This window comes from Arvicola amphibius, chromosome 6 (genome assembly GCF_903992535.2).
Source record: "Arvicola amphibius chromosome 6, mArvAmp1.2, whole genome shotgun sequence".
NCBI classification, from domain to species: domain Eukaryota; kingdom Metazoa; phylum Chordata; class Mammalia; order Rodentia; family Cricetidae; genus Arvicola; species Arvicola amphibius.
This window is the reverse complement of record NC_052052.2, coordinates 139,549,953-139,574,970: the sequence shown is the minus strand read 5'-3', so window position 1 is coordinate 139,574,970 and position 25,018 is coordinate 139,549,953. Positions and strand designations below refer to the sequence as shown.

The 25,018-nt window shown below is 43.7% G+C and overlaps 1 protein-coding gene and 1 long non-coding RNA gene across 3 annotated transcripts in view; one reads left to right on the top strand and one right to left on the bottom strand.

Annotated features, from left to right (window-relative positions):
• LOC119817608 (androgen dependent TFPI regulating protein) overlaps window positions 1-25,018 on the top strand; it is a 105,155-nt gene that overhangs the window by 19,989 nt on the left and 60,148 nt on the right. The window contains exon 3 of one of the 2 annotated variants that reach the window (XM_038334935.2): window positions 22,342-22,569. In XM_038334935.2, the coding sequence (XP_038190863.1) occupies window positions 22,417-22,569 (153 nt within the window). In that variant the 5' untranslated portion in view covers window positions 22,342-22,416. Of the gene's footprint in view, window positions 1-22,034; window positions 22,570-25,018 lie in introns of those variants that run through there. The other variant, XM_038334934.2, reaches the window with a different exon arrangement.
• Window positions 20,360-24,977, bottom strand: LOC119817609. Its single transcript, XR_005285923.2, has 2 exons — window positions 24,688-24,977; window positions 20,360-20,627 (listed from the first exon to the last, which is right to left on the bottom strand). It is a non-coding gene; the product is annotated as an uncharacterized LOC119817609 (long non-coding RNA).

Sequence of the window (25,018 nt, the reverse complement as noted above, 5' to 3'; positions counted from 1 at the left end):
CGGCAGCTTTGCTTTGATTTCTTTCATAATTTCGGACTCTGGAATCAGATTTTGGCTGAGAGAAAAGAAAGGAGGAGGATGGCGCTTTTTAAAGGCTTTGGAAAAATCACAGTGAACTCCCGCCACTTTGGAGAACAAATCCCAAAGCCCTTGTCACTTCCTGTCACACAGAGGTTTCAATAAAGGACACCCAGTTCTAAGCTGAGAGACAGAAAGGTAGCATTTGTTTGGGCACGCCCACACCTACACATGTGCACGCATCTTTATCCCCCATTCATGCCCATTTCTGGCCCAGGACAGTGCCAGCTGTAGAAAGAGTTGCCTCTAAACTCCCACTCACTAGAAAAAAAAAAAAGTAGTGGCCTCACCCACACTTCCCGGCAGTCCCAGCTGCCACCATCATCAGTCAGGTATGCTGCCTGCTCACCTGTGAAAGGCTTCTCAGCAGCCAAGCCATTCTCCAAACCCAAGCTTCCCGTCTCTTTCTTTGCCTTTCCATTAGCAAAATGAGTTATCACGAGCCCCCCGGGGAAGCCTTAGCTTTTCATCATCTCTAGTGATGAGGCTGAAATCCAGGAAGAGCCATCCCGAGGAACCCTGACAAGGTGAAGCCAAGTCCCAAGACAAATAGCTTGCAGGTGAGTGTCCCTCCTTCCTGCCTGGCTGCTGGCCAGGACAGAGAAGGCTGAGAGAAATGAGGGGAGGGGCCAATGGACCACCCACTCCCATAGGACAGTTTTTATCTTCCAGATAGAGCTCATCTTAGTAGGGCAGGAAATTCCCCTGGCCACTACAAATCAGGTTGGATCTCTGCGTTTTACCTTGGTGGAAGATTCAGGTAGCTAAGGTGAGTTTTGTGTATGAGGTTCAACAGCCCATGCAGATGAACGGTCGCTGGCAGGGTGAGACTTTGAAGCTGATGGGGAGAGAGGTAGATTTTGTGTAGCTTCCTAGGACTATATCTTGATTTTTCTGAACGTTTTCTGGGTGCCAATAAATCACTACCAGATGTCTGCTCAAATATAGTTCAACTGTGAGATTCTGTGACAAGGTTCAATGCTATTAACTATTTTGGGAACGATGGGAAGAGGTATTGGAGAGTGTCCCTGACCACTAGATAAGTTGGATCCGGAACAGACTATCTTTTTATCTCTATCCCTATCTTTGACTAAACAGTGCATAAGGAAACTTGTTTGCTTGTTACCCCCAAAGATTCCCCAACTGGCTATGGGCATCTAGCAACAATTCTCTAGCTAGATAGTGATTTCTGGTTCCTTTAAGAAAGAGCCAGGGCAGACAGGGACTCACAACCCACAGATAAAAACTGCAGAGTCACAGGTGGTAGGAGGCTGTTCTCAATAGCATCTCCAGTGGCTTGCCTGGGCACCGCTCCTTCTAAACTTTTTCCAACCCCCAGTTATAGTAACTCATTAGCCAACTAACATTGGACTCGTGGGACTGAGAAGGACCCTGGGAAAACATACCTTGTAAGACAAGCTCAGCTGCAGAGTGACCGATTACTCTGGAAGACCTAATCCATACCGATCAAAGTACCTAGGTGTGTCTCACTGCCTCCAGCCACCATACACACCCACACTAGCTGTGCTCAACCCGCCCACCCAGTGTGGCAACTCCAGTCCCCAGACACACCTTTCCCCATCTTTCTTCTGTGCAAAGCTTAGAGACGCAAGTGTAATGTATTCCCGTCTTTGCAAGGGGAAAAGTCTTAGAGTAATACGAAGAAACCTTTAGGGCAGACAAGGCTGCCTGATTTCCAAGATCTCTGATCCTCTGTCATGCTATGGGGCTTAATCTTTCAGTGGCACACAATCCATCTGAGAGCATGGGGGAGAGTGGAGAATGCTGCACACTCCCTACTCTCTCTCTCTCTCTCTCTCTCTCTCTCTCTCTCTCTCTCTCTCTCTCTCACTGATGGGAAACTGCTGTTGACTCTATCATGACAGACATGCATGATGTCTGTCTGCTACATCTGTAACAGTTCTTTGGATTCTCCAGGGATGAAATTAGCTGATAGACCACCTGCAGAGCACAGCAGGGAGGGGGGATGTGTTTGCATGAGTACATGTTAGCTCCAGAAGGAGTGAGGTAGCATGGGATAAGGAAGAACAGCCAAGTGCAATAGGAAGAGACACCATGAAGACGTGATGTTTAAGACTGCCCTTGCTTTTAGGTTTTGTTGTTGTTGTTGTTGTTGTTTTTTGAAGGTACATACATAGCAGACATCAGGGATGCTGGACAGGTGTTCTGGGGATCTGGGTTAGAATATCTCCAGGATTCTGTACCAGGTTTCAATGAAAAGGAAATAGAGATTTACACTTGAGGATATGCATTATTGAAATAAGGAGACAAGAAGTAATCTTTGTTCACATGAAATGAGCCCCCCAAAGTCCTGCTCTTATTAATGGAACCTCATAACAGAGGCTACGGGCAGCAAGTGGAAGAGAAACTGCACACAATCGTACTTGTGTTAGACACTGAGAACGCAGTCAGAGCAGACACGCTCACTCTATTAGCTACAGCATACAAATGAGTATGAACAAAGAGAAAGAGCTGACTAATTATGCTTATTAAATTTGTAAAAGATCATTCCCCTCTTGATCATTTCTCAAAAGGAATAAAGATGATGGGTGTTTAAAAATTACACTAGGTTTTTGTGAAGAAAATACATCTGAAATATTATATTATTTCTAATACACACACACACGCATGCATGTGTAGATAGATAGATAGATAGATAGATAGATAGATAGATAGATAGATAGATAGATAGATAGCTTCATCAGTATACTATTCAGGGTTTGTTTTCATGAAGACCCGTTTTCATGCCGGAATGTGGACAGGGCGAATGTCCTCATCTGCATCTGTAGACTAGTCTTGTTAATCTCAAGGAAACCTGGCTGTGGGAATCAACAGAGTTGTGGCATTTTGCAAGCTGTGATTTCAACACAACAGCATTGTCTGTCCCAATAATTATCCAAGTTATCTGGAAAGGAATGAGCAAATCTTTGTGAAAATAAACAAAGTATTTAAAAAATGGCTTCTGGGAGATTCTCTCAAGAAACCCACACCCGTGCTCTCTGGTGTCATACTAAATGTCTCTTCTTGCCCCTTATGCTTAAAATCTATATCAAAGCATCTTTATTAATCTCACATATATATGCACAGTATCGTAAAGAATATTCATAATATTCGCTGCAATGTTTGTTTTTGGGGAAGGAAGTTTTACTTTCTTTATTTAAAATATGCGTTAGAGTTTTGCCATGGGTGTCAGATCCCCTGGAACTGGAGTTACAGACAGTTGTGAGTTGCCATGCGGGTGCTGGGAATTGAACCCAGGTCCTCTGGAAGCAGCCAGTGCTCTTATCCTCTGAGCTGTCTCTCCAGCCCCAGGAGGTTAAGTTTTAATGCTGAGGTGATAAATTAGAAGGAGAGTTTCATTTTAACGTATACTCCCTTTGCATATTTTTAGTAATTAAACATCATTTCTTGGATCCATACCCAAGGAAAAAAATATTGATTCTTTACTTTTTGTTTGTTTCAAGACAAAGGCATCTTCTGTAGCCCAGGATGCCCTGGGACTTATTATTCAGTCTGCCTGGGTGTATTTAGGTCTGGAGAGTAGGTTCAGCTGAGCACATTTAGATAACAGTGTTTGTGCTCTTGGTCGGGAGCTTCTGTAATGAGATGTGTCTTGGGATCCAGATTCATACTTGACCTAAGTCTCATTAGCTGTGAACCAAAATTTCCAACTGAAATAGTTCCTGTTACCCCCCCCCACACACACACACACATTCCCTCCCTTCTTCCCTCGCTCTGTCTTTTTAGTGTTGTGAGACAGGGTTTCTCTCTGTGGCCCTGACTGTTGTGAAACTCACTTTATAGACCAGGCTGGCCTCAAACTAAGAGATCCACAGGCCTCTGCCTCCTGGGTGCTGGGATTAAAGGTGTGCACCACAGACGCTTGGCTCAACGGAAGTGTTTCTTTATGGAAAGGGCAACAATAGCGCACTTGTACAAATTCAGAAATACTTCTTTGTAGGTATAAGACTGAAATGACAATTTCTAAAAAGACTATTTAGTTTATTTAGGATAGACATACTCAAAGCAAGTTTCTTTGAGAGAGAAATGGAAAATTAATCGTCACTGTTTGGTTTCATGGAAAGATGAATTTACACTCTGCACCAATTACCTCACTCATTCCCATCAGCTCTGGGACCAAGTTCATGCTTTGTGAAGTTTTGTGTTGTGAAGGTTGGGTTGTTTTATCCAGTGCCAAGCTTGTATTAGGGGTCAGCTGATCTTACTTCTCCCACAATCCTGGGTATATGAGGACAGCCTCCATAGGATGAAGGCAAGGTCTCCAGGCAAAGGCTGATTCTCCACCCTTCCTCAGAAAAAATAAGGCACAGTATCTGGGCATGGGGTTGGGGATCCTATTTTCAGACAGCATTCCCATGTACTTCTTATGCACAATTTGATGAATTTTGCTAACCACTGTCAAAAACAGAGGGAAATTTAAGACCAAAAAATTAAACCCACCACACTAGGTGAGGCATGTCTGTAATCGTAGCATGTAGGAGGCTGAGGCAAGAGAACCGGGTGGTTAATTTGAGGCCAATATGGAGCTGGAAGTCAGTAGAGAGACAGTTCCTTGAAAAGAAAACAAGCCCAGACCTGTGGCCTTGACTTTACACTTGTGATCAAGTCAGTGATTGTGACTCTGGTCCCCACGACTCCCCTCCCGTGACCAGAAATGCAGACTGATTACACGGGAACCACACAATACAAGAGGTAAATTCCTAGCAATAAGGGATTTTTAACAAAATGTTACCAGTCTCTCCTCAGTGTCTCAAAGAGACTGGCGACGTCACTACTTACAGAGCCACTGGGATTCAGGTGACAAATATTGTTTTCAACTAGAAATGCTATAAAAGGTGACATAGTTTTGAGTGCACTGGTATCGTGTTCAGAAAGTTTCTGCTCTCAGATTTTCACGTTAGAAGTGCCTCGCCCGTGGAGTCTGTGCAACGTCCCTAAATTGGAATGAATCCGATACACTTCTGCTTCAAAGCATTTCAGAAGAGTTAACAGAGTAACATGGAGGAAACATTCAAAGTGGTGGGTTCTTCAAAATGAGTAAAGAATGGCTTGTTAAAATATGGATCGGCCATAGTTACCAACCAGTAGACATACACGAGGAGCAGAACACAGCTCATTTTTGTAGTGCTAGAACACAAGATCAGGAGAGTTTGGAAAAGAGAGTTCTGTTCCTTCCTCTAGGAGCCTGATAGTTGGGATCAATTAAAACAAGACACAAACTGCAGTGTTACCAGTACATAGTCACATGTGACCCCTCTTAAGACTGATTTGTGGTTTAATTGAAGAAATACCGAAAGGGCTCCATTTCCAGTAAGAGGGTTCCGGCTCCCATTGAGAGGTTAGGTGGGCTGTTGGAAAGCACAAGCCTATAGCAGAAAAATGAAATTCAATTTTTAAAAGGTAAAAAAGAAACTCGAATAAGAAATGGCTTAGATTCAGGAACACAAGGCACATGACATTTTAACAAGAACACATAACATTTTAATGAGGCAACCAATAGCCTCTTACTCTCCAATGAGCTGAAAAATATATTCAAGTTAGTTACTGTTGAGTTCTGCACATGGTTTACCGGATTTTTCACTGAGTTTTGCAGACCGCATCAGTTCTAAGAGTCACGTTTCCTTTGCCTTTTGCTTGCACCGGACACATTAGGGCCACAACAGTCTCTGCACCCTCTCCCTTCCATTCTACCCCACACCCTATCTCACTCACTTCTACCTCTACTTTCACAGGTGCCAAACATCTCTAAAAGTGGGATGATGCTCGTGGGACTTTGGCATTGCTATGGCATAAAAAACTTAAAGAAAGATCTAATTTTAGGTAGCCGTTTCAGGAGACTTCAGCCTGTGGCTGCTGGTTCCACATGCTCAAGCATCCTGAGGGTAGAATCACACGGCGGGGTAGGCTCCTCATTTCTAAGCAGAAAGGCAGCAGACAGAAGAAAACACAGCGAGGACAGCAGTGTAGGATGCAGGCCCCAAGGAGAAGCCCCCAGCGTCCTGCTTTCTAGAGCATCTAGAGGCCCTGCCCTACCTACCTTTCGCTACCTCCCAATAATAATTATCTTGTGAGTTTATCAGGGGATTAATCTGCTTACTCAGAGCCTCAAATTCTAATCTTTCCTAGGGAAATATTCACAGAAAGTCTAGCGATGTGTTTCACTAATGTCCTGGGCATTTCTTCATCTAACAAGTTGACAAATAAGATCAGGTCCCACAGCTTACCCAATGGGCCTAACTTGTCTGACATGACTTCAGATGTGCCAAGTCCTAGGTAAAGTAGGATTGCCCAGTCACCCTAGGGTGGTACTAGCCAACAAGACCAGGCACACAGAACTATTTAAATAAAAATCAATAAAAACACGATGAAAATTTTACATTCTCTGTGGCACTGGTCACACTTCAGGTGCTCGGTGACACACTGTAGCCAGTCGCTATGGCACTCGTCAATGCAAAAACAGAAAACCGTCCTCATTGCAGAAAGTTCCACGGGGTGATGCTGAGCTTGGAGGTTGTTCCTTGCAGTTTTGTATGGCTAGCATCCTTTAAAGCAGCGTACTAATCAGGGATCGGGCCTTCTCGTATGATGAAGATAGTGCACACAGGGCCTGCTGTACCCGAAGACCTGCAGTGAAGGGTTTTTCAGAGTTTCAACCAGGCTTTTGTCTCTGTGCCCTCAATTTGCTTAGCTCACAGGAATGTATGAACACCTGCTGGCTCTCAGTGGAAGTAGGGGCATGACAAAACAAATATTTAATGTATCAGCAAAACACATCACTTGACCCTTTTTAAATCTGTCCACTAAGCATGACAGTCACGTTCATTGTCTTCCGTTTATCGTATCTCCTTTGATGTGCTGCACTGCAGGGCTGATGGCTGATGTGGCTCACAGCTGAGGGAGGGCCGGCATGAGGGAAATTGCTGTTTGCAAATGTGTAACTTGTAACTCCATTGCAACCCTACCCCAAGCATCAGTTGGGTGACAGCTATGTCGCGGTCACAAGTCAGAGGGGCCAGCCCTCTTCCTGAGGGCAAAGGCAAATTAGAATCAGAAGCGGAGACACAAACTGCCTGGGTGTTTAAAGATCGGCTGCTGAAGGACCTCGGTGTGAGCGCAGGGGTTTGTTCACTTCAAAAAATGCTATTGACTATAATGAAACCTGGTGTTTATTGGGAGCTTCCCAAAGGGCGGGCTCTGATCTGCACGCTTTCCGTGGGGAAGTGTGTGGAAATATTATGGGGATCAGAGTGGTGGAAGGAGCCTTGGGGAAAAGGTGACTTTCCATTTCCAAATATTTCTAATAAAACCATAGTTTAAGCAAAGATAAACTCTTGCAAGTTATTTGTAGAGAATCTTATAATAATGTAGATGATGGATTTTCTTTTACTTTTTAGAATGATCATTTCATTTTGGAAAATCTTAGGATTTTGAAAAAAATGCAACCATAGTATACAAAATTCCAGTGGTCTAATAGGGCTCTGGATTGAGATAAACATTGACTCAGTTTCTGCCAATTATTCATCCTGGGAGCCTGGATCAGTTATTTAACTGCTCATGTGTATACTCAGATGGATTTCATCAATTTCAAATGACACAGTAATGTGTGCCTTCATGTTGTAGGAAGGAAAGTCACGAGCGACTGTATGAGAAGTGCTTAGTTCACCTGAACCACTGGTGTGCCTAATAAACATCTCTTTTTATTTATATGAATGGCACATTTACTTTAATAATTTTATGAAAATAATACATAATATTAAATGGACACGTTCTACTAATGCTTACTATATAATTCCCTTTTCTTCCTTAGTCCATTCTTTTCTTAGGTAGAAGAAACTCTTGGAGTTCACAGATGGATCCACCACTTTTTTGTTTTGTATCATTAATGTCCATTTTCCTATTTAAGGAGACAGAGGGAAGCTAGACTTGGTACACCCCTGTCTCTGTCATTCAGGTTGGTTTAGCAAAACACTGTGAACCAAGTAGCTTAGTTGGTCTACCAGAGTCTTAATTCTGTACAGCCATGGGTGATGGGAAGCCAAGATTAAGCTGCCTGTCCAGTCCATTATTTGTGAGGATGCTGACCCTGACCACATCTCCACATGGTGGAGAGAGAGGAAAAGGCTTTCTATGGTCTCTTCTTATAAGAGCATTGATCCTATCAGGAGAGCTCCCCAAAGACCCTATCTCCAAGTACCATCTCACTGGTCAGTGGAGTTCCAACATAAAGATTTGGAAACAGAGGGCACAGAGTCCAAGGCACTCATGCAGGGTAGGAAGCTGGAATGCTCTGTGTTGTAGGGAGAGGGCCTGCTTGTTCATCCTGGCCACCCGGCTAGGTTAGCCCTTGAAATAATCACACAGAATCCATATTAATTAAAACACTGCTTGGCCCATTAGCTCTAGCATCTTATTGACTAACTCTCACATCTTGATTTAACCCATTTCTATCAATCTGTATGTCACCACGAGGTCATGGCCCACCAGAAAAGTTTCATCATGTCTACTTCTGGCCACAGATCCATGACATCTCTCTAACTCTTCTTTCTTCTTCCCAGGATTCAGTTCTGTCTTCTCCACCTACCTAAGTTCTGCCCTATCAGGGGCCCAAAGCAGTTTCTTTATTCATTAACCAATACAAGCAACACATAAAAAGAAGGCCCTCCTACACAAGCTCTGGTCTGGTTTGTTCAGGGACTCACTGGCGAGGGAAAGGAGATTATGGAGCATTGTTGTAGGAGCTCAAAGCAAGGGAACGGTGACTTTCTCTTTGGTGGACCCACCATCTAGCTTCCTATTGTCTGCTTCTGAGCTACAGAAAACGGTGGTGTGATGGAGAAACTGGAGCACCACAGGATACATTTTCCTTAGGTTTCTCAGTTTATCAAAGTCATGCGGACCATTTCCATCTCCAAATAGGAAACAACGACAACAACAAGAACAAAAGCAAGTTTCCCAGTCTGTTGTGGGATCTTTTTAATGTATATTTCCTTCATCATTGGTTTAACATCATGCCTACCACCTGATTTCTTAAGAAAAAAGGTTAAGAGAAAAAGAGGTGCCTGGGAAGAAAGTAGAACACACAAGAGCACGTGTGGTTCCCTCAAAGAAAGAAAAGCCTATTAACTGATCATATTTGGGCTATATATTCAAAATTTGTATTTTTGAGTCCTAAGAATTTGAAAGGTTGTTGAATACATTTTAAATTTTCACATTTATTTCTGTTCTCCTGACAATCCTTCTGATTATAGTTTGACCTCTTTTTTTTACCTAAAACAGAGATGTCAACATCACACTGTTTGCTGTACTTTGTACCCTACCTTTTATGACCCTAACTCACTAGCATGCCCTCAGACTTAATGATAATTTACCAACTTCAGACTTCAGGCCAATTTTGGTTGCCCTTTTCAGTTCCTGAGAAGTACAGCAAGGGCTAGTGGGAAATTCTGGATGATCATGGTCTTAACGGAAAGCCCCAGATTAAAAATAAAGGTTTTCCTTGGTTTTGAAAGCTATTGTTGGCCTTAAGACAACTGAGAAATATTCTTGGAAATGGTTCCCTCCGAATATTTTCTGGAAGGAATTTAGAATGTTAGCAGTGGGGAGTCTCACTGCAGAACTTTACCATGCTTTTGACAGAAAATGTATCTCCAGAATGTTCCTGTAGATGCACCTCCCAAGGCCATACACATCTTGCAGGCCATACAGATGATTCCTTCAGGTGGCAGCTGCAAGGGCTACCATTCCAGATGATCTTCCTATCATGAAACTAGCGTATGTTAAACACTTACAGCCCTGGGAGCTGTGTCCAGAACCCATGTGGATTGTCTCATGTAATGAGCCCAGCAAAGCTGTGACAGGAGTTATAGTTCTACCTTCATTTCACAGTTAAGGGAACAGATACGAAGTTTCACTGCCGCATACAGGGCCACACAAGTGGGAAGAATCGAACCCATTATCTGAAGTCAGAAACTTGACTTTGGAGTACACACTGTTGACCAGTTGGGAAAATGTTTTTCTCTTTGGGGCCCACACTTTTTCAGAAGCCAACATGCTAACTGATTAGTGTGGTCCAGCTGCCTGGAAGCTTTTCCTTGGTTTCTCTCTCACCCTTAGAATCCTGGTAGCAATATCCCTGGTTGGAAACAGAACTTTGAGCAGCAGCCAGACAGGGACCAAGGGTTAGAGTTTCCTGATTGGTTCTTTGGCTACTGGACCCAGGGTGCTCTCTCTTAGCTCCCAATCAATATCTACTTTGAAAAGACAGTCAGGCTGATGAAAACATGGATGTTCATACTAACTCCAATAAAAATCCAGAAAAGTATACAAAATCTACTTCCTGCTAAGGCTGTGGTGGCAAGAGTATCTTAGGCAACAGAGCCCTAAGACATTGTCACTGGGCACAGTGGAGATACTATTGCCTCTCAAAACAAAGAAGAAATCAGCACCCAATCAATCAAGTGTATAAGAAAAATGGCCTCTGTGGAAAACAACCCTGGAGTCATCAGCTAAGTGTTATATATTTTCAGTTTGCACATTTTCCATATCCTTTGTGTCGTGACTTCCTCCGAATCTTAAGAAATGGAAAGAGAAGAAGGAAAGGCAGAAGATCATGGCAGAGATTTTGAGTCTTTCAAGACAAAAAAAAAAAAAAAAAATGCAAGGGCTGGGCCAGAGTTGCAGGACAGATGTGGCTCTGGACATCTAAGAACTAACTACGATTCTGCCCAAGGAATTCTTGTCTGTGAGACCTCTTCATCGCTGGGGTCCAAGTTTCAAAGAAGCCTGCTTTTGTTAGAAGTAAGGAGAGCTGGATTTGATTTCATCTAATTTATTTTGGGCACCTAGAAAACAAAGGGAAATCTCTCTTAGTACCCTCAGACTGTGAGAATTCTATTCGAGATAATGCTAAGTGACCTAAGATGCATCCAAGTCAATCAGAAAGCATGATAAGGAAATAAATAATTAAAGTGTATTGCAACATACTTGGGAGGAGGGCAGAAAATTGTCAAAGAGTTCTGACAACTTCAACTTCAGCTACTTTATGAACAAGTTTTCTACCTGGTTTCATTTCATTTTGTGTTGTTAGAGAAAGGCATTTTTACAGTTCAGAGGACAACTAACCAAAGCAACTCTTCTTGACCAAATGCATGGAAACAGTTTTTAAGAGAAGGGACTTTGTAAAAGCAGGCACCGTTCCTTATTTTTGTGAAAAAGCACTGTTTCTAGGCAGGCAAGCAAAACCTTTCACAAGGCCACATGATCATCTCTTCAGCAGCCTAGAAATAGAAAGAAACTAGCAAGCCAAAAACCGATGTATCCGATGGTGATCTTTGGTGATGCCTCTTAAACTAACTATAGGAGTACATGTGATTCTAGAAGAATGTCACTTTGAAACTTAATATCTGCAATTCCTTAACAAGGGTCACTTGTTTGTCAAGAGCTATGTCAACCTCTGACCTGGGTTGGTGAAAAAATTGGAGCCTGTTCCCTTGTCAGCATCGAGCCACAACTGTGGGCAGGAAGAGGAAAATGCAGCTTGTCTATTGGTTCACAAAGAAATGGGTTCCTGAAGTATGTCTCTGCTTGGAGGAAAAGCTCACCCCTCTCCTCATAGAACTGCATTCCTCTTCACGACTGCTGTGAACTGATAAGCAAACTGATTACTTGCACAAGACTGGCACAAGATCAGACCAGTCAAAATTCCAGCACATTAGGGGAGGGGCCACTGAGGCTCCATCCTCAGAGGGGGGGAAATATTGGCTCTAGATGATTTCTGAAGGAAGAAGAGTCATTCTCCTTTAGTGGCATGACCTCTGGTAGGTTCCCTGTGTCTCAGAGTTGGCCCCATACCCATGTCCATATGGGCAGCACTAATTGAACTCAGGGGTTTATAATTTTTTAAAAAAAAAAGAGGGTATAAAGTTGGGAGTAAGATGAGGTGGTGGACATAGGGGCAGGTGGATGAATACGATCTAAATACATTGCATAATGTATGAAAATTTCAAGCAATAAGTGAGCAAAAAAGTTCTATGGGGGAAAGGGGAGACAAACACCGTCTCCTTGCCTCACCAGCTGCAGGAGAAATAGATCACCATAACAATCAGAAACTTTTATTTGATAGTTTGACGGGCTTTTCCTGATTGGTCATAGGTTTCACCTTATTTGCATGTCCATATTCAGCCAATGAGGACCCAGTGGTTTAGGAAAATCAGGCTGCTTAAGGCTTCAGTAGCAATCTCTCCTCCACCGTTGGACTCAACAGAGGAGGCCAATATAAACTTCAGAGCCAAGCCAGTTGTTGGTGACAACAGTCTCTAGCCAACAGCCATTCAATTATGCATAGGATAAGAGTAATTTTTCTCTTGTGAATCCTACTCAATAATTATAAGATGTAGCACCAAGTGAGACAAGACTACTTACTATACTTAAGAATAGCAAAGATAAAGGGGTAAAAACAGAAAAATGAAAGGAGGCCATATTTCCACTAATATAAAACTGTATATACAAGTAGAATATAATAAACTCTCTATATAGTCATGTCCAGATAGTCAAATGGAAATACCATAAATAAATTAAGATGGAATCTTAAAATGTATTCAAGTAACATAGAAAGTCACAGAAGCAGGATCAGAGGAAAAAAACATAGCAGAAACAGACTGAAAACAGAGAATGAAATGGTAGACAATTAACAGGTAGCAGGCACCTTAAAACACAAATGGTATACATACCACAATTACAAGGAATGTCTTGGCACAATGTTCAAAAAGTAAGTGCACACTTGTATTTCTAGCATTTAGGAGGCTGAGACAGGAGGATCATGAGTTGGAAACTAGTCTGGGCTACACAGTAATACTTTTGTCTCCATAATCAAGCCAAACATTGCCCAACCTTGTACCACCTACGAGAAACTTACCTTAATTTGTGCAAGTAGGTAGGATGACCGTACTAGGAAATAAAAACTATTAACATAGTCATTAGAATCTTTTGTCACCATCCCTGAATTAATAACAGCTGTGTGGGCAAGCTCGTTAGTCTCTCTGAGCTTTAATTTTCTTTTTTTTTTTTTAAGATTTATTTATTTATTATGTATACAACACTCCATGTATGCCCATACACCAGGAGAGGGCACCAGATCCCATTACAGATGGTTGCGAGCCATCATGTGGTTGCTGGGAATTGAACTCAGGACCTCTGGAAGAGCAGTCAGTGCTCTTAACCTCTGAGCCATCTCTCCAGCCCCCCTGAGCTTTAATTTTCTAATCTGAAAGACTAACTGATCTCAAATGTTTTGTTTTGTTTTGTTTTGTTTAACCTGATCTAAACTCTCAATGTGAGTCAGTCTGATGCTTGTAAACAAGATGAGCTCATTGGACCTTCAGCTAAAGGTGCCCCTGCGAGACTCTTGTCAGAGACCCCGCATCTTCTCAGGGACTCTAAGGGCAGTGAGCATAACACTGCTGTCCACCCAAGCACAGCTGGAGGGCAGCCAGGGAGGCTCATCTCAACCAGTGTCCCCAAAGCAGCAGGCAGAGGAGGAGCTGAAAAAAACGATTAGCTTTAAAACGGAGGAAAACCAAGAAACAAGCTCCTGTGTTTTTCAACACTGGCTTAGTTCGGAGGCTAGAAAACCCGTGTGTGTTCTTTCTAATCAGACGTCAGAAGGTTACCTGAAGCTATAGAGTTTTAAGACGCGGGGCACTCATGTTGGCCCCTCAGAGAAACAGGTACTGTTGGTTATGGTGAAAACACAGCTCAGCAGGCTAGCAAGCCATCCTAACTCCTTTCTTAGCAGTGGACAAGAGCTCTTGGGGTTGGGAAATCCTCCAGGAGATTCTGGATTCCCTGTCCTCTAACTTGAACTGTGTATCTCTTTCTCTTTCTCCCACCCCCTCTGTCTCTCTCTCTGTCTCTTCTCCATACCTCTGTCTCTGTCTCTGTCTCTGTCTCTGTCTCTCTTTCTCTCTCTCTCTCTCTCTCTCTCTCTCTCTCTCACACACACACACACACACACACACACACACACACACACACACACAGAGAGAGAGTTATTCTAGAATCATCCCGCTTTCAGAGAGGAACTACAGAAGAAGACACGGTGAAACAGGTCCAGAGGCACCGTAGAAGGAGCTGCAGGCCGGCTTGCTTTTTGTCCTGCCCGACTCACACATGGCTAGCTTTACACCCGAAATAACAACACACAAACTGTATTCATTTAAACACTGCCTGGCCCATTAGTTTCAGCCTCTTATTGGCTAATTCTCACATCTTGCTTAAACCCATATTTAGTAATCTGTGTAGCACCACGAGGTGGTGGTTTACCAGGAAAGATCCTAACCCGTGTCCATCTCGAGTTGGAGAATCATGGTGACTGCCTCACTGCCTTCTTCCTCCCAGCATTCTGTTCTGTCTTCCCCGCCTACCTATGTTCTGACCTATCAGGCCAAGCAGTTTCCTTTATTAACCAATGAAAGTAACACATAGACAGGAGACCCACCTACATCAAGGCACCAGGGGTTTGGGAGATTATGTAAACACCAGCAATGAGAGCATGTAGCTGGGAGCTCAGCAGCCCACTTGGCGATTATCAATAGTACCATGATGCCTCAATTCACAGTGGGTCCTTGTGAACATGTGGAATCTGCCCACTGCCTACATAGGCTGGGGATAGAGAGGTGTCAGACATTACTGGAAGAGTCAAAAGTTCATTGCCTGTCTCAGGATGCCCCATCTTCTTTGGGGGGCTAATGTGAGACCAGTTACCCTGGGTGGGTGAAGTTAATCAGCTCTTGAGGTCCTGGATCAGCTTTCAAGGAAACCACTCATCTTAAAACAGTCCTGGGAGCTGACCAGGTAGGAAGTTAACTGAGTATGTATACAAGCTCCCGCTGAAGTCTGGGTCCCCTTCCTCCTTCCTTTTTCTGCCTTTTCACAGGGCAACTGGCCTTAGATATAGTCCTGTATTTGTCAGGATGAATGGTTGCTCTTACTATGACCTGTAATTTACCTGTTGTCCTGAGTCCTGTGGAGGATACTGGCTGGGTCAAGCTCCACCGCAGGGGCTCAACATCCCATTGGCTGTACCACCCGAGTTCCTGAGGCAGCTCCCTCTTATACAGGTTGAATGATGAGACCCATGGAGTTTGGATAGGAAATGTTCTCGTGTGGCTGGCAGTGGGGTTACTTTAATCTTTTTCTTCTGTATAGTGACTGCGTTTCCATTGATTTCCCCCAATACATTCAACCCTAGTTCAGTCTTCTGTATGTTTAAAATGACAGAATAATATGCAGGATAATTTAAACTCCATTACTATTTTATGCATTTCCCCATTATAGCACTTATCACATCTTGCTGTAATTTTTTGTTTACATATCTGTCTCTTTCACTTGGCTTTGAGCTCCTCCAGGACTTAGGCTATGATTTGACTCATCTTAGATTTTGCCTCCTCCTCTGTACACATCAGCTTAGGGCTCTGAACATAGTAGGTTTTTAATGAATAAGTCAGCTTTGAGAGACTCAACAATCAAATATGCCTGCTATGCATATATATATATATATATTTATCCATAGATATTTTTACTGTAATTATTTGTTTTTGAGAAAAAAAGTAAAACATTTATATGTTTATTGTACATAGCCTGACGTTCTAAAGTGTGTGTATGTATAAATGGTTAAATCAAGCCCATTAATAGAAGCATTACTTTTCGTATAGATGCACATAACTTTTGTGGTAAGAATGCTTAAAATCTTTTGGCAATTTTCTTCTTAATGATTGAGTTTACTCTTTGGCAACTTGCATATGTACATAATGTATTCTATTTACTTTTCATTCTCACCCTCTCCTGTTTCCTTCCTACTGTGGTTAGCAACTTCCTCCTCCTTATAGGTCCCGTTCCCACATTCTTACCTTTTTGTTTTGATTTTAATTGGGACCATCTGTGTGGCCATGTCTGGAACTATCCATCAGAGCAGGGATTCTCAAACTTCCTGATGCTGCAACCCTTCAATAGAGTTTTTCACATTGCGGTGACCCCCAACCATTGCTACTTCATAACTAATTTTTCTACTGTTATAAATTGTAATGTAAAAAACTGTGTTTTCCCATGGTCTTAGGAGACCCCTATGAAAGGGTCATTCGACCTCCAAAGTGTTAGAGGGCTGGGGTTGGCTCAAGTCTGGCTACTTTCTGCGGGCAATGAGAGGGAAGAGCTGAGAGTTGGTGGGCTCACACTCAGTGAGAGGTGTGGCTGGGGCGGTATCTGGGTTGCTGTCATCCTGGAGTCCTCAGGCAGCTGTTTTTTGAGGGAGATGAGAAGGTAGGTGGCTAGAAGAAAAAAAATGTTATTATTGGCCCTATGAAATGGGGCTAGCCATAGGATAGGTATGATAGCAGATAATACAATAGCAATATGATAGCAGATAATATGATAATATGATAGTATGATAGCAATAGCAGATAAAACCAGATTTCAGTTGGCAGGTGTCCTTGATCCAGAAGAATAGCACTTTGTGGGTTGATCTTGGCCCAGGCACATCTTGGTGTCATTGCAAAAGACTAAATGTCATGGATGAAGTAATAAGTTAACAGTACCTTAAGTTGTGAAATGCATTAGACAGAGCTGGGAGGGATAAATGAGCAAAAATGAAACAGCATTTTGGCTATGCAGGCAATCCCAAATCCTCTCCTTGGTCCTTGGAGAACAATAGTCTTAGAAACAGTGCTTACCAGTCTGCCAAACCCAAAGGCGAGGCCTGGAGGCGGAAGGTCTTCTGTCTTCTTGGAGGAGCTAAAGGGTGCCGCAGAAGCTGCCATGTCTGTGTTAGAGGCTCTTTTTGTTAAAATGCCATACCCTCCAATCTGTAAAGACACTTCAGAACTAGGTACTATTACCTGTTATTTAAACTGAACATATAAGCTAAATTTAGGTGTGTATTTTATCCAATAAGTTATAGTTTACCAATGCTAGTAAATGTAAGAAGATTAAAAGGGATATTTTAATAAGTCAAATAATCTTAAAATGAGCACCCATGCACACAGAAACATTTATAAAGTTACACAGACATACTGTGGCCACATCATTTTAACAGAGAGGCAAATAAAGCACTTTGGAAACCTGTGAAGACAGGAGGCAAAAGTCAGAAAAGCATAGAGGTGATCCCATTAAGGACCAGACTAGCAGATGCTGCAAGAGGGTCAGGGCAGAAACAGATTTTTTTTTTTTTTAAATCCCAGAGTGAGAGAGAAACAGTAAACAGCTGGGAGGGAGGAAGGGGACCAGAGTGATCCCCCAATAGCAGGCAGGGGCCAGGGAAGCATAGCAAACAGCTGATGGGCGAGCCATTCTGAAGGGATTGGTGATGACCTCCCTTGTCCTCACCAGTTGGGTTTAGTCCCCCCCCCCCAATCCAGAACTGGACGGGAGCCAGGTAGGCCTTCAGGCACGGCAGAGCCCCACAAGCTACGGAGAGGCAGAAGTGGGGGTGGGACAAACTGTGGGCTCAGTGGAGAAGGAGAGGCAGAAAGGGAGGGCAGGACTAAGTATCCAGAAGCCCTGGGTTAAGAAGCCTTAGACAGCCCCAATTTAAAAGGATTGTTTTGGTAAGAGGCCACTCAAGGGTGTTTGAGTAATTGGCTTGGAATTGTTAAGGGCCCCCTTTAAAAGACTATGCCCAATGAGACTCAAGTCTATTTCGATGTGTCCACCAGAGACAGTGAGTGGAAATGGGGGTGAATGAGAAGAAAGCGGGGGGACATCTCCCCACACCCAAGTGCCATCTCAGCAAAAGTCTGACCTTTGCCATGGGTCAGGCTCCCAGCACAGTCTGTGGCTTCAACAGCCCAAAAAGCAAACGGGTCACCCCGGGGGACCCTGTCGGCATAGAGCAAAAGAAGGAGAACTCAGGGAGTCCAAAGCCAAATCTGGTGGAGAGCATGGGGGATGGGCATTTTCTAGCACGGCAGCACTGTGCATCTTGGTGGAACCTCCAATATGTTAGAAATATTTCCTAACGGAGCCTCTCCGCTGACACAAAAAACTCCAATCAAATCAGATTAGACCGAATCAAAAATGCAAAAATGCCCACGCTTAAGGAATGCCGGGTTCTCAGGTGGTCAGGAGCATGGCAGGGGGAAGACAGAGGGAGAGCACTTGTAAAACCCCAAACCACGAGTTCCTTTTTCGGGTACAAGCCTAAATACCCTGTGGGAGTAGTGGTCCTGACTCTCCCTGGGGAGGGGTCAACACTTGGCAGGCTGGGAACTGGAGTCCATGTGCTTGGCAAGTCTCAGACCAGGGGCTGGGGTGACACTTCCAACTCAATATGACAATGATGGTTAGTTGGTGGCGGTGTATGCCTTTAATCCTAACACTTGGGAGGCAGAGGCAGGCTGATCTCTGTGAGTATGAGGCCAGCCTGGTCTATAAACCAAGTTCCAGGACAGCCAGGGCTACGCAGAGAGACCCTGTCTTGGAAACCCATGAGAGAGAGAGAGAGGAGAGAGAGAGAGAGAGAGAGAGAGAGAGAGGTAAACTTGGGAAGGGGGACACTGAAAGAGCTTTAGGTGGAGGGGCGAGAGTGAGGTGTGGTGCTCATATATGAAGTTCTGGAAGAAAATTATTAAACGAAAACAGAGAAAGGAACATCCACGACCTAGTCAATTCCTGGCAAAGGGTACTTGCTTGCTAGGTAGTTGTTCAATGCCAATATGAATTTAAGTTAAAAACTCATACCCCTGTCTCCTGAGAGTGCAGAGCTACAAGGGAAGTGCTTTGTGAATGTAGTTGTCTGTGCAGTGTTTGAAGCATGAAACGTGTATGTGTGTATCTTTATTATTTCTTCTTAAAAATTAAATTTCTGCCAGCTTTTAAATAATAAATTTTAATTATTCCCTTTCTTTTCTATATAAAATACAGCTTCTAATTCTTGAAGAAAGGAAGAATACAGGCAAAGACCGAACTAGGCCTGTGTTAGTTCAAAATCGGTAGCTAAGAAGTGGGCACATTTATTGCTTGTTAAAGTATACCTGGGCATTAGTTATCAGAGCCCTTGCCCAGCATGTACAAGGCCGTGGGTTTGATTCCTAACATTGAAAATAAGTTAGGTGTGGTGCCCGGTAATCCCAGCACTTGGGAAGTAGAGGTAGAAGAATCATAAATCCAGATGTTTAAGGTCAGCCTGGGAGATTGGTCAGTTGGGAAAGTGCTTACTGGAAAAACACAGGGACCCGAGATCAATCCCTAGAACCCACATATAAATGTTAGGCATGGTTTTACATGCCTAGGATCCTAGAACTGGCATATGGATGTTAGGTGACCCAGGGAAAAGGCTCCCAGATACCTATTGATATATCTGATGCTGGCTACTCAATATCCCTCAGTCTCTACCTGTTACAGGGTCTTCCTGGCTGCCATACCCTTCCCCCTACCCTAAACTTCTCCAGCCCAGGGACCAGACTGGACCCCTTCCCCCAGCAGCTCTTTCTTATATAACCTCAGCCATTTGGCTACCAGTCCTCTTGGCCTCTTTGCCACTTGGCAGCCTCTCAGATTCTGATCTCCTGTCTCTTGGTGCCCGGCTCCCTCCTCTCTTCTCTGCCCTATTCTCTCAGGGCTCAGTTCATTTGCCAAGCACGCTCATCCTGGACTCTCCCAAACACTCTGCTTCTGCCTGTGCTCTCCCTTAGACCTGTAATAAAACCCCCAGCCCCTTAGGAGCCATCATGTCCTCCTTTTATTTCTTTTTCTTTTTTTTTTCCCCATTCAGTAAGGACAAGAGGACTCTGGAGTTCACTGAGCACCCAGCCTAGCCTACCAGATGAATTCCAGGCTCGTGAGACCTTGACTCAAAGGAGGCAGATGTGTTTCGAAAGGATGGCGTTTAAGACTGTCCTCTGGTCTCCAACACCCATGTGTACAAACAGAAATACACCTGTGTGCCCAAGTGTACCCCCGCCACACACACACACACACACACACACACACCAAACATTAAAATGTTCACCATTATCCTTAGCTACATACAGAGTCCCAGGCCAACCAACAACAGCAAAAAAGTAGCAAAACTCTACCCGATATCACACCTTTGGGACAGATATCTGAGTGTTTCATGAAAGTGGATCTGATCATCCATCTAGGGATATTACATTGTAATGCAGATGTGGTTATAATCTAGATTCCCTTTTGGTGACAGTTTTGAGCCACGTTTTATTAGAAAATACAAAAACGCAATTTAGAAGCGACATCGTTTTTACATACATGTATCACACATATTTATTTATTTCAATGCTGACAATTAGTTGGACTCTCAAAACAAATAAGAAATACAGTGCAAACACATTTAAACGCATCAACATTAATGAGGGATCTCCTTGACAAATGTTTAGCAGTGAGAGGCCCATCTCTGGGTCTGAACGTGCACCAGAGATTTGAGTTTTTATCTTCTATGCTTTCCCATCTTCGCCTAAATCTTCATTCACCCCTGGTCTTCCACTGGAGACTGAGAGGTTTTTCTGATAAGATAAATACATAAGAGGCACTTAGGGGAGAGGAAGCAATGGGAAGGGAGCCAGCAGGTATGCAGAGCAAAGGTTCCTCTGTGCTCTAGAGATCCACTGGTGACTAGCGTGGACCAGTATACTCTACCTCCTCACTGCTTGCCCAGCACATTCCTTTAGCATCAACATCATTATGGTAGTTAAAGTGCTCAGAGAACTGGCATGCCTAAAGCACTCGGAGCCATGCTGACAGGAGAGGGAGATGTCAATGTTACTTGCAGTTTTAGCCTAGGCCATGGAATTTTGCAGAGTGCTGTCCCCATGTCCTGGATTGCTCTCCTCAGAGTGAAGGGTTTCTGTTTTAAATGTTCAGGCCTTACTTAGACTCATGGGGTGGGGGAAATCCCAACTCTCCAAGTGATGGTTTTAGTGAGAGGTGTAAGCTATAGGTAAGTCCTGAGGACATAAAGAAAGAGCCTTCCCAGATAGTATTCTAGCCCCAACAACGTCCACAGGACCTGTTTTCCCGTGAAAGGCCATGGTGAGAGGATTATATGTGTTAACCAGAAAATAAACCTGTACCAGACACTGAACCTGCCTGTGCCTTGGTCTTGTAATGCTCACCTCTAAAACTGGAAGAAATCAATTTGTTTATAAGCCTACAACTTTGTAATATTTCATTACAGCATTTCCAACAGACTAAGAAATGGCTACCCTGCAGACATGCTGGCTCAGGACCACTCTCCCCTTGCCTATGGGTCCTAATGTTTGGTCTAGTTGACTTTTCATAGATAGATTAGTTCTGGGTTTCTTTGAGTTCCCAAAGCTCCTCGAAGTTCTTTTTCTCAGTTCTTGTAAACCCTGGTGACGTCATCAACAGCCTCAACTGCAGACTTCCCTAGTGGCGCCAGGGGCATTTCGCAAGGAATTTGTTCAACCCTCAAGTCAGTTGCCCAGGGAAACAAACTGGTGATGTCACAAGGCATGCCACTTGCGGTTCTCCTTCAAGTCCCTTCTGCACTGGCTGAGGTAGGGTCCTGTCTATTGCTCTCCCAACCCAACTGTGTCTTGTATTCCCCAGGGCAGTGCAGAAGCCCTTGCTTTCCCCCTCAGCCACGTCTACGCTGGCTCAGCTCTGCTGGCCACAGCTATCTCCCTATGCTTCTTCCCTCTGGAAAAATGCTATAAATGCTATACAAATGGAATGTCTAGACATCTTTTGTTCTCTAGTGTAAGGGTGGAGAGATTGAGATTCCCTTGAGTCTGTCCCTAAGGGATCAAAAAAAAAAAAAAAAGGCTGTTTCAAGCTTGATAATACCTCAGAGGTTTCACAAGTAGAAAGACCACACGTGATTCCCTTATCTTTCTTTGGGCCATAAACACACCCAAGTCTCTACTTCCTGATTTCAGAGACGCTCCCCTTCTCTGCAGAGACACCATCACAACCTTTGACCTTTCTGAGCAAATGAGAAGGAAGAACAGAGGCCTGGAGGTTTACGGAGACGTCCTTTGTAAGAGATCATTTAGCAGGCGGTGCCCTGTTCCAAGTGCACCTCTCCTTTGTTGCTCGCCTCAGAGCTGTTTTGAAATATGTGCAAATTGTCAGGTTATCTAACTGCAGCTAACTATCCAAAAGATTTCCTCCCACGGTTATAAGAAAAGGTGCTTAAGAGAGAAGCACAATCCAGCCTGTGTTGAAACTCACTCCCAGAGGACTTTGTTTCTACAGCTCTCCAGCCTGAGCAGAGAGCAGCGGTGGCTCCCAGGACTCAGAGGCAAAAGCAGAGAGCAAGCTTCCAAAGCCATGACGAAGACAACCACTTGCATCTATCACTTCCTTGTTTTGAACTGGTACATCTTCCTCAATTGCTACATCCCACATATTGGAAAGGACAGTGAGAAGTTAAAGGAATTCCATGATGGCGGACGGTCGAAGTACTTGACTCTCCTTAATCTGGTAAGTCTGTGTGCCTGCATCTGCAACCAAGTCAAGCTTTCCCACGTACCGTTTTACTAAACACAAGCCCCCTATATGTCTTCCTTCTTCATGGTTGGTGAGTTTGGGGCTTCCTCTGTTACTTAGCAATTTGCTCTGAGGTACTAAGTCTGGAAATGCTCCCTAGCTACTGGGGTGTCTAATTGTAAAATGCTCTCTCGCAAAATCTCTTGGAGTCCAACTGGGGGAGCACGGGCTTGAGTACAACACACAGGCAAGATTTTGAGCCCTGCCTGGAACTCTGAAAAGAAGGCAGAGTTGTCACATGTTGTGTAGGAAGGTGTGACTTCCACTGGAGGAATAATGTCCTTTGACAGCAGCACACAGCGACTCACAGATTTATCTAAGAAAAGCAAGCGCATTTGCCACCTTCCTCTCCCACTACAATTTTTTATAGGCTCAAGTTCCATCTGAAAGGAGAGATCACCCGAGCCAACAACCAATACACAATTTCAACTATTTTAAAATCAAACTTTGAACTTAATCCCTTCTTGCCTTCTTAACCTGACTGGCCACGTGCTACTGAGCAAAGTCTGAATGACTGGAAGAAAAACTGCCTTGTAAGAGGGATTTTAGGGGAAATAATGTATTTTTCACACACACACACACACACACACACACATATGTTAAAAGATAAAATTGGAGCATCTTTCAGACATGGGAATTGACATTTAAGTCTTTGTCATTGGTGCTAAAATACAGAGTTCCATAAAAGCACCTGGTTTCAGGGAGCTGGAAATAATATTATTTTCAAGATTTACTTTTTATTTTATGAGCGTTTTTACATGCTTTTCTGCTATGTGTGCATACGTGCCGCACATATTTCTGGTGCTTGTGGAGGCCAGAAGAGGGCATTAGATGCTCTGGAACAAGAGCCACAGATGGCTGTGAGCTGCCATGTGGGTGCCGGGACCTGATCCCGGGTTCCCTGGGGCGGCAGCAGGTATCCTGAACTTGTGAGCTATCTCTGCAGCACATCCCGTGATAGGAATATGCTCATCCTTCGAATCACAATCCTCATTGTGTAACCAGGGCAGATGAGTGGCAGAAAGAGTGACACTGGACTGTTGAGTAGGCAGAAATGGTGAGTGCAGGTTGAAGAGGCTTTTCTTTGAGGCACTGGCCCCTCCCTTCTGGTCTTGTGTTCACCTTTTGGTGACATATTAGCCTGAGTATTTTGAGTTCTGGACACCGCTCTCTAGCGCCAGAAGGAGTCAGGTTGGCTGTTTGTTTTCAGTCCTGAGATTTTACAAGGAAATAAGTCGAATAGTGAAAAAGAAAAGAGAAACTGGTTTATAGCCCTCTCAGAACACTGTCAAAGAGTGAGGTTTGTATCTCTGTTGGGTCACCTGGGGCTGTATGTCTATCCATGTTTAATTATTAATCAAACTCAGGCCCCAGTTTGGCCATTCTACTGCCCAGAATTACCAAGCAGTGGGACAGACTTTGCACATAGGTCCTTAAGCCACCTCACTGACTTCTTTTGGCTTTCAATGCAATCCCCCCACCTCATTTTCTGTCTGCTAGCCTATCCTACTTGGATGCTGTTTTAAAATTATAACATTTTTATTACTTTTGTGTGCATGGATGTGTGTAGGTGTTGGGGTCGTGTGTGCCACAATGTAGAGGTCCAGGCACAACTCTCTACTCTCACCGTTTGGGTGCTTAGGATTGAACTCAGGTGGGCATGCTGGGCAGAAAGTATCTTAAAGAGAATCTCACAGACCCAAATCATCTCAGAGTTTAATCTCGTTTTCTGCCTTCCTGTCGAATTAGCCACCAAATCAAATCCCAAACGTTTTTCTTTTGGTTGGACCTGTCTTCCCCTCCCCCACATTCCCGCCTTACTCCTTGTCCTCATTCCAGACTCAGTAATTGGCATCAGAGGACCACATTAGCCCTGTATTATCCTTTGCTCCTCCAATGTGCAGGTTCCAGATTGATCTCCCTAAGCTCTTTTTTTTTTTTTTTTTTTTTTTTTTTTTTTTTTTTTTTTATTTCATGAATTCCTTTTAACATGGTGGCCTTTTTTGAAAAAAAAAAAAAAAAAGAAAGAAAAAAGAAAAAAAACAAACTCACCTCTTAGCTCCCCTTCTTCCCAGGAAAGCTGGTGTCTCTTAGAGAAAGGCCTCTGTCTCACCAGTTACTCCCACAGATGTCCCTCCTCAAGTCTCTGCTCATGTCCCCAAACAAAGGCCTCCTGGCCTCTGTTCACCAGTTTGCTTCCATGGACCACCCGAAATCCCAGGTCTGATACTGCAGTACTGTTTTCTAGTCCCCTCCCTCCTCATTATGTGAATAGAGAAAACAATTGAACTCTTACTAGGTCAAAACCAGTTCTACCTCATAAGGCCTTATCAACCCAGGCCACTTACGGTTTTCCATCGTGTTTGCCAGGAGAACAGGGCGT